This window comes from Brachypodium distachyon, chromosome 4 (assembly GCF_000005505.3).
Source record: "Brachypodium distachyon strain Bd21 chromosome 4, Brachypodium_distachyon_v3.0, whole genome shotgun sequence".
NCBI classification, from domain to species: Eukaryota; Viridiplantae; Streptophyta; class Magnoliopsida; order Poales; family Poaceae; genus Brachypodium; species Brachypodium distachyon.
This window is the reverse complement of record NC_016134.3, coordinates 24,322,759-24,332,135: the sequence shown is the minus strand read 5'-3', so window position 1 is coordinate 24,332,135 and position 9,377 is coordinate 24,322,759. Positions and strand designations below refer to the sequence as shown.

The following is a 9,377-nucleotide window of genomic DNA, read 5'->3' as shown; positions in this document are numbered from 1 at the left end:
CTTGTGTTCTATGACTTTGAAATAAAAATAATTGTGTGTATCAATTGATGCTCTCCATCATTTCTCAAAAAATATTTGATGCTTTCCATCTTATTTTCGGAAAAAAAAAACACCATTTAAGTCCTCCGCTCTGTCACCTCAGAAAAAAAAAGTCCTCCGCTCTGCCTCCGCGGGCCCAAGGGCTGCCCTCTCTATTTCAGCCCAATAGCTGCTTAGACTTTTGTCTGGGCCATCTTCCTTCCGGCTCTATATGGGCAAGTTATCGTTGGGCCCTTTGTTTCAGCTTTTCCGCACGAGTCTTCATTCTTCAATCTTCTCGGAGACCCGGAGGTCCTGGACCCCTCAGTTCAACACGAACAGGACCAGACGGAGAGGGGAAGGCGATGGGGACGGCGAAGGCGGGGAAGAGAGGTGGGGGTGGCGACAAGGGGCTCCTCTGGAGGCTGCCTGAGGTCACCTCCAGGGAGCTCGGCAAGATAGGCCCCGCCTTTGGCCTCGGATTCGGCTGCGGCGTGGGCGCCGGAGTCGGCTTCTTCGGCGGTAAATCCCTCCTTCACTTTGAGTTCCTGTTGTGTTTTTCGTTTTTCTTCCCTGCTCCTTGTTTCCGCATTGCTCTTCGCTCTTGACGAGCTGCTTGACAACATGATGAGTATTTGAAGGTTAGTCAGGGTGGGGTTTAGTGGAGTCAACGAGGTAGGGTTTGCTCTAAGACTCATCTAGTCAAAGCAGCCTAATAGCTCGTAAGGGGAGGGGTATTCACAGATTGGATTGTTGCACATGCTGATATGTGCTGCTCGGTGTCTTGGTTGGAGGGTTTCGGTTTTGGTAATTTTGCAATTGTTATCCTCCCTCCCTCCAACAAAAGATGTCTCAACTTTGTCAAAATTTGGATGTATCTAGACATGACTTAATGTATAGATGCATTCAAATTTAGTCAAAGTTGAGACATTCTTTGTCGGACTGAGGAAGTAGTTGACTTTTTATATGGAAAATTGTTATATTTGGTTGGTACCATTGATGGGATAGAATCAACTTGTGAACCCAATATCATTACAATTGGGCGCATGAGAGGAGGCCAATTGTCTGCATCTGTAAACTTTCTGGCAGATGTGTTGCAGAATGAACAGCATTCTTGCCACTTGTAAACTATTTTTTCCAATACTACCGTTCCATCATTTTGTAATTTGTATACTGTTTTTTGATCCTCTGGGATCTCGCTTCCTTTTCCTGATATTTTGTGTTAACTTCTGTAATAAATGATGTATAACTTTATATGTTGCATGAATAATGCAGGTTCAGGATTAGGTTATGGATTTCCTGGACTCACTTTAGGCTTTGGAGTTGGAGCTGGATGTGGTATAGGATTTGGTTTTGGTTACGGCTTGGGCAAAGGGATTGCCTATGACGAAAAGAAAAGGCACTCAAATGTTGGCAGAATGTTCCAAGAAGCTCCAAATCTGCCTACGTAAGTATTGTGTGGGCATGAAAGTATTTAGTGACATTTGTGCTAACAGACAGTTTTATGCATGCTATGCTGGATTGCTAACATTGTAAGATATGTTCAATAACTTTGGGGTTTTACTCTATTTATCGTTGCTCATGTCATTAAATTTGCAAGATGAGCTATCTGGATGGCAAGGGTAAGGTGCAAATATTGTAATACTAATTTTTGAAATTAACAATCTACACAGTCCGTAAAAATGCTAGGGAACATTGACTTGTGCATTAAATCACACAGATGACCAATTGAGATTGGAGGAAGAACCTTAGGCAATATTGTTTATGCTTTGAAGTAACAGACGAGCTCACATAGTCACATGAAGCATTCCCACATAGTTATCCAAACTAGATGATTGGCGGTATGACTGGAGAATTGCAGAAGAAGATCCTGCTTCAGTATTCGATTACCAAAGGCAACAAAAGAAAAGAAACCGAGCAATCAATCCATACCAGAGCCCAATCAATTAGCTTAAGCACCATCTTTTTACACATTGGGCATTAGACGTGATATGACCTTATTAGTTAGTCCAAACTACTGTACTGCAACATTTCACATCCAAACTAATTAACTGTACACATACTATATACATGTAACACTTGAAAACTTAAACACTTGGATTAAGTGAAAATAACTATGTAAAGTGCGACCCATAGAAAATCAGAGAAAAATGTTTCTCACTGAACATCACGAAATAATAATTTTATGTGCAATAATGAAACTTAGTGAAAATCGTGAGTCTCTTTGAGAATTCATAAAACCTAGCCCCTTCATGAGTTTTCTAAAAAAGTCCAGTGCAGTTTTTCTAAAACCTTGTTTCTATCAGGATGTTAACAGTAGATAGTGAGATATTTGAAGTGACGTTCTAGTATGTCGTGTGCACATAGTGTCCGTACAGTATAGTTCTAACAGTAACTACTTCCACAAAAAAAAATAGTACTAGTAACTCATTCCTGACTCCTGACTTAAACTGGAATACCATATTTTGTTACAAATTCTATTTCTGACAGTATGTGTGTTTCAAATTAAAAAAAGCTGATCGCATGGTGCAGAAACAGATTTGTGAGTGTTCATTTCAGAATTTTCATAAACCTGAGCTGTACTCTAATGCCAGTTGTGTCAGATTGTTTTCTGTAGAGCATAAACTGCAATTCTTCTCCTATTATTTTAATCAGTTTTCTTTGTCAGCATATTCCCAAACAGTACTCGTTCCTCGCAGTTAAATGTGTATACGTTTGGCTGCAGTATAATGTCAGGCTAATATATTTTTCTGAAAGCTCTGTAGTACAGAGCATAAGATATGTCATGCTAACATACTTCAAAATCTAGAACATCTAAGCAGTTCTCTAGTTTGTGCTGAGAGGACAACTACATATATTCTCGCTTTTGCACAACTCTATCATTTCTTGTCACCGTGAAATTTGTCAAGTTACTGGCTTATGGCTTTCTCCACCTTATTTCTTGTTTGGCACCCTTGGGACATAACTTACTCAATCTGCATGCAAAATAAACATGCATATTTCTACTCAATGTTGCTCATCCTTTCCTCCTCTCTCTGTTCCAGGGAGAATGTTGCTGCTTTGTTTGACGAGCTGGTTGTAAACACCAAAAGGCTTGCGAGCGCAACTTCAAAACATATTGAAAAATGGCGTTGAGCTCCACTGCCAAATGACTGCTGCTGTGAGCTGTGAAGAGTTGAGCATCGGCTGCACCACCATATGGCTGCCGCTGTTAGCTGTCAAGATCTGGTATTGGTCAAGGATTACAAACAGTATGCCATTGATGTGGATTAGCAGCTGACCTTTAGCCACATCTATTGTATCACACTGTAATTTCTTATTTTGAATGTTGATCAGTCCGTCACTAGATAGACTTGTACTCCCTCCGTTCCTAAATACTTGTCGCTGTTTTAGTACAAACTTGCTTTTGCACTAAAACAGCGACAAGTATTTAGGAACGGAGGGAGTATTTAAGTAGGATCCTGAAATTCTATTAGTGTTAATGCTTAAAATTCTTCAAGTGTTAACATTCTGGTAGTTAGAAAAAAAATGTCAGACCGATGAACACTATTGTGCTAGGTGTACATGTTGGCTTATGTCCCGTTATTTGTGTTGCTCGTCTCAGATGTTAAATTCCAGCATAATTTGATGTTATGAAGTTCTGATGAAACTCAGGGGTGGTGTGTGGAAACTCAGGGGTGGGTATGTTGCTTGAAAATGTTGTGTTCGCTCTCTCTCTATCCTTGGTTCTCCGTTCTCCCTGTGTCTCTATCTATGGCATTTGGACCATTTAGTACCGCCTGGCTCTTGATAAACGAGATAACAAGAGGCTCTAATGGAGCCACACCAGCACCCTCATCTGCCAAGTCAGCAAAGGCAGGCCAATCAAATCCAAGCAACAGATAGCCCTCCTGAACACACAGCCAATCACAACCCCTTTGGCCCAATCTTGCCTGGGCCCACAACATCCTCCAATCCTCATTTCCATCCATTTAAACTACCCCACCTTTCCCTCCACAAACGCCCATCACACCTTTCCTGCTGAGCTGAGCACACCTCTCTGTGAACTTTGGGCCTGAGGTAATGGCGGCGCTCGCTCCCACGAAGATGCTGGGCACCCGGCTCAACTTCACCGGCTCCTCCAGCTACACCACGGCGGCACCGACCGCTGGGGCGAAGAAGATTGTCTCCCTCTTCGGGGGCTTCAACAAAAAGCCCGCTGCGAAGCCGAAGCCCGCCCCAGTATCCTCCTCGGGCGCAGACATCGACGACGAGCTCGCCAAGTGGTATGGTGAGTACAAAGAAAACTTCCATATGAGATTGAACACATTTCAGGTAATTAATTTGTTCTGAAAATTCATACATACCTAAGTACTATTTTTTTAATCTTGTTTTCAGGCCCTGACAGGAGGATCTTCTTGCCGGACGGTCTCCTTGACCGGTCAGAGGTGCCAGAGTACCTCAACGGAGAGGTTCCTGGAGAGTAAGTCATATGCTTCCATTTTTACCCTCCACAATTTAACCATCCTTTGAACTGTAGTAGTAATTTAGTACTACGGCAAATTTATATGGATATGGTACTCGTACCTATTTTGCTAGTTCTGTAGTGAGCAGTGTAGCATAAATTAGTTTTCATCTTTGTGGAAATGCCACTGTTTTCTCGAATCTTTCAGACTATTTGAATTAAAGTTGTCTTCCCTTTGCAGCATTGCCTCACTGCTCATATTACTGAAATGCTCATGCAAAACTAAGAGACTAAGATTATATATGCAACTGAACTGACCTATTTGTTTCCCTTTGGACTTTCAGCTATGGCTATGATCCTTTCGGTCTGAGCAAGAAGCCAGATGACTTCACCAAGTAAGTAGTGATCTGCATTTTGCAAATACAGACCTAAAATTGTTAACCTACGGTCTCACTCTAAACAAAATATTCTATCAACTAAGTAATCCTTTCCCACACCTTATTCTTCAGGTACCAGGCCTATGAGCTGATCCATGCCAGATGGGCCATGCTCGGCGCTGCCGGCTTCATCATCCCCGAGGCGTGCAACAAGTTCGGCGCCAACTGCGGTCCCGAGGCCGTCTGGTTCAAGGTAATTGCTCATCAGTATTCACACATTCAGATTCAGATTCAGAACTCTGAAGTTTAAACTCACGGTGCCATGAACAAACACATATGCAGACCGGCGCTCTTCTCCTGGACGGCAACACCCTCAACTACTTCGGCAACAGCATCCCCATCAACCTCATCCTCGCCGTCGTCGCCGAGGTTGTCCTCGTCGGAGGCGCCGAGTACTACAGGATCATCAACGGCCTTGTCAGTGACAGTAACACCTCAAACATATACATAAGTTGAGCTGCAATTAGGAACTTTGTACTGACCAACGGTTTTCATCAATTTCTCCGGCAGGATCTTGAGGACAAGCTCCACCCCGGTGGCCCATTCGACCCGCTCGGCCTCGCCAGCGACCCCGACCAGGCGGCGCTGCTCAAGGTGAAGGAGATCAAGAACGGCCGGCTAGCCATGTTCTCCATGCTGGGTTTCTTCATCCAGGCATACGTCACTGGCGAGGGCCCCGTTGAGAACCTCTCTGCGCACCTCAGCGACCCCTTCGGCAACAACCTGCTCACCGTCATCTCCGGAGCTGCCGAGAGGACGCCCAGCCTGTGAGCTCTTCATCGCAATTGCCGTCGACTTGTCGATGATCAGCTGCATGCGTGCGTGCAATGCAGCATGATGTGCTGTGTTAATTTTACCGGGAAAGTGTACGAGAGTCCGAATGTACCGTACGTGTAAATTATCAAGGGCAGAAGAAACATGATCGTTCTGATTTCTGATGAGACTACTGCTTCAGTTTGTGTGGCTTTCTGAAAAAGTGCTGCTAAATGCTCTCCTGCTGATTGAGTAATTTCTGGAATGGATTGCCAATTCATTATCTAGTAATACTTCGTAAGTAAATTTTAATATATTAGCAGAGTAGTGAAACTGAATTCTGGAGGAGTTGGACATAAACTGTAGAGAGTTAACAGTGTATTCTGTAATCAATTTCTTGTACGAGTATATATTTTTAGAAGAAGGAATTTTCTCCCGGGGCTGCTTTGGATCACATACAGCACCCAACGCTCCCTCGTCCTTCTCTAGATTCGAATCGGTTGGGGGTTAGGATTCCCGTCCATCTGCAGAACAAGTCAACCGATGTACTCCTACATCTCGATCTAGTGTAATTTCTGACAAGCCATCCATCGTAAGTATTTCTTTTTAGACGAAAAGTCAGTGGGCTTGGACCATATCTACCATGACATGGGTCATATGGAACTGGCCCATCAGATTCCTTGCTGACCTCGGAAGTTTTTCTTTGGGTCTTCGTTTGATTTCCGGCGGTTTTCCTTGTCTCTGATGGCTGAACTGGCGTTGGGAGATTGGGGGGAACCATGGATCAATATCAGGAGTCTAGTTTTTCATACCTTTCTTGTTAGGTGTGTGTGTTCTTGAGGATGGTGAATGTGTCCCGCCCTTGCCTGGTGTAGGTGTCACGGCCTACTCCATGGAGTCAGTGGTTCTTACGGATCTCTTTTCGTATTTTTTTCTTGTCAATTCAACGATGTAGGAGCGGTTTCATATCTTGTCTTGCGAGCGGCGTGTCCTTGACCATGACGCGTCCAACGATCTTAAGTTTCACTTTCTGAGGTGGCAACTCATGCGACCTTTAAAAAACTTATGAATTTAGTCCATCTTGCGCGGGCTTGGTATTATACAATTTTGTCACCGAATAAATGATGAAACCTCAAGATTCGAAAGGTGAATCCAGATACGTTGACTTTGAATGACCATAATGGAGCTTTTGATTTTATCAAGGATTTTCGTGGTTTATGTTCGTTTTGGTTGTGTCGATCTATTATATGTTCTTTCATCAATCACTAAAGCCAGATCTATGTCGTAATAAAGGTATATGTAACCCCACAAACATTGCTAGAGAGAAAATTAAACTATTCATACAAAATTTACCCTTCAATAACAAAAATATCAAATATTTGTCAAAGTAATGGCCAGATTAATAGCCCGAGGGGCGGTTTTTAATGCCATTTCACTAAGAACGTGCATATAGAATGTGGTTTCAGCCACACAAACATATAGTAAAGTGAAAAATCAGCAAAGAAATTGAAGACCTAGATTTTATTATCCAAGATATTAAGAAATATTTGTAAAATAAAAATATTGATAAATATGATTATTTTTAAAACTCAAAATTGTTCTTTGAACTCCGGAAAACCCACTAAAAGTTGCTTAACTTTTAAAATGATAGAAAAGAAACCTATTCCCTATCTCTTGTTTTTCTTTGATTACATTTTTGTCAATCTTGCATATTTATAAGGATATTATTCAAGTTTAAATGATTTTTCTGTTTCAGAACTAATTTTCAATCACTTTGATAACTTGTCACTATAAACCATTCAAAGTTTAAATGATTTCTTCTATGCATGTAAGTGTCACCAGAATCACCTGGGCACGTATTTGGGGAAATAAGTCGAGGAGGTTATCTTTTAATATATTGTGTTCCCGTTGCATGCTTCTTGAGCTTGTTTTGTGATCATGTGTTCTATTGGAATCAATGGTGCCTTGAGCAGATAAAAATTCACAAAGTATGCAAGATCGATAAGTCGTCGAGTCATGTTCATGGCAACTTGTATCATGTTAGGCCAAGATCATGCGTATGGGGTCGGCCATGTGTCTTCTAAGATAATGAAAGAGATTTACCCCTTCGACCTCTGCCTCCGAAAATAGAATACCAAAATTATTTTAAAGTTCCAAGAGTTGAAAAAAAGACACAAAAAAACAAGTCGGTAGTTGATGGAACTACTCCGTGCTTCAGAATATGGAAAATATCTAGTATCTATACATCTAATAAGTATACTATGAAGAAATATATCATAACAAATTTTATATACCGAACTGAGATTTGTAGATGTTGGTACATTTGTCTAAAAACTTAGTCAAACTTTAAAATTTTGACTTAGGACAGAGTTAGAACATCTTACACTGTGAAACAAAGGGAGTAAATCAACATTGCTCAACTTCTTGCTTCCTTCCACTACACTCTCATGTTTCTCCGGTCATTGTATCTTAATTTGACCTGAACCGCAGCCGATTGATAGACAAGAGGATTTCAATAAGAATGCATTTTTTTGTCCAAAAAATGTTGCTATTGACACAACGAAATCAATCAAATAGCGCAATAGCATAGCACGAGACAACCCATGTTAGCCAATGGTCAAAGATATAATAGAACAAAATATTTCAAGGAGCTAGTAATAAATAAACCTATGTTGCTAACCATACGATCGGTGCAAAACAACACTCGAATTAAGTAGTCAAGTAGCGGCGCCATAGCCCAAAGGAAATAAATCATCAACAGGACGATAAGCCATTTAACGGAACCTAATTTGATTAAATCGTTTCTAATCACGTGATTAATGCAAAACAGTACAACACTATGCTCACAAAAAAATTATTACCTCCGCTCCTAAATACAAGATGCTCTAACTTAATTTGGCGTAAGTAATATGTGTTCATTGCAAATTTATAGAAAAAATATAGTAAAATATATAATATCCGATAAAAATATTAAGAAACTCACTTCGATCGTAAATTCTTGTCGTGGTTTTAGTTCAAGGAACTAATATCGGATGGAGCATACAATGAAAAATGTAATAAAACCATTTTAAATTTATTGATGTTAGTATATTTTTCTATAAACCATCACACTTTTTTTTACCTAGAATAAAACTACAACGTTTTATATTTTAAAAACGAAAGGAGCACTGTATTTCTTGGTAACCATTGGCCCACCCACGGGCCCACAGCCACGCAACCAGTACTACTACCCTCTGCTGCAAAACCTGCAACAATCGCTGGCTACACTTGTCCCTGGGGCTGGCACGGACGGAGCTGAGCTGATGATCTCTTCTCGGCGCCAGGGCCAGCTACTGAGTGAGCAATAACTTAATGAGAAAACATCCTTCTGAGACTTGGGGATGAAAGAGAGGATCGGAGAGCAATTCCTCGCGTGGTCCTCCTCGATCTGTCTCCATTTTTCATTTCATTTCTTTCTTTTGTATGTGTACGGTTTTATCCAAGTACTAGCAAAGATCTGTGATGCTATGGGTGTGCGAATCGCTGCTGCCATGCTGCATCATAATTATGGAACACGATCGAGGATCACAAAATCTTTCTGATTTTTTCCCACAGGCACGGCCAACACAGCTTGAAGAAATTTGTTTTTTGGTCCTTGGCCTGTGATTTAATTGCTTTTTCTGCATGCCGTTTTATGAACGTTCATGGGGTCGTGTATTCCTCTGTCAAAAAAAAGATATCGCAAA

At 41.3% G+C, this 9,377-nt stretch overlaps 2 protein-coding genes across 2 annotated transcripts; both read left to right on the top strand.

Annotated features, from left to right (window-relative positions):
• The first annotated feature begins 310 nt into the window (after window positions 1-310).
• On the top strand, window positions 311-3,667 carry LOC100821860 (glycine-rich protein 5). Its single transcript, XM_010239488.3, has 3 exons — window positions 311-540; window positions 1,294-1,465; window positions 3,063-3,667. The coding sequence occupies exons 1-3, from the start codon at window positions 384-386 to the stop codon at window positions 3,151-3,153; spliced, it is 420 nt and encodes a 139-aa protein (XP_010237790.1). The 5' UTR covers window positions 311-383; the 3' UTR covers window positions 3,154-3,667.
• A 335-nt stretch (window positions 3,668-4,002) lies between these two features.
• Window positions 4,003-5,842, top strand: LOC100821549 (chlorophyll a-b binding protein CP26, chloroplastic). The gene is made up of 6 exons (XM_003577606.4): window positions 4,003-4,288; window positions 4,396-4,480; window positions 4,807-4,857; window positions 4,972-5,092; window positions 5,182-5,316; window positions 5,410-5,842. The coding sequence occupies exons 1-6, from the start codon at window positions 4,081-4,083 to the stop codon at window positions 5,668-5,670; spliced, it is 861 nt and encodes a 286-aa protein (XP_003577654.1). The 5' UTR covers window positions 4,003-4,080; the 3' UTR covers window positions 5,671-5,842.
• Window positions 5,843-9,377: the final 3,535 nt, after the last annotated feature.

Excerpts from the sequence above, each read along its gene's own strand:
- LOC100821860 (XM_010239488.3), top strand. The coding sequence starts at position 384 with ATGGGGACGGCGAAGGCGGGGAAGAGAGGTGGGGGTGGCGACAAGGGG. Across the intron at positions 541-1,293 it reads CGGAGTCGGCTTCTTCGGCG|GTTCAGGATTAGGTTATGGA; the intron begins GTAAATCCCTCC and ends TGAATAATGCAG. Across the intron at positions 1,466-3,062 it reads GAAGCTCCAAATCTGCCTAC|GGAGAATGTTGCTGCTTTGT; the intron begins GTAAGTATTGTG and ends TCTCTGTTCCAG.
- LOC100821549 (XM_003577606.4), top strand. The coding sequence starts at position 4,081 with ATGGCGGCGCTCGCTCCCACGAAGATGCTGGGCACCCGGCTCAACTTC. Across the intron at positions 4,289-4,395 it reads CGAGCTCGCCAAGTGGTATG|GCCCTGACAGGAGGATCTTC; the intron begins GTGAGTACAAAG and ends TCTTGTTTTCAG. Across the intron at positions 4,858-4,971 it reads AAGCCAGATGACTTCACCAA|GTACCAGGCCTATGAGCTGA; the intron begins GTAAGTAGTGAT and ends CTTATTCTTCAG.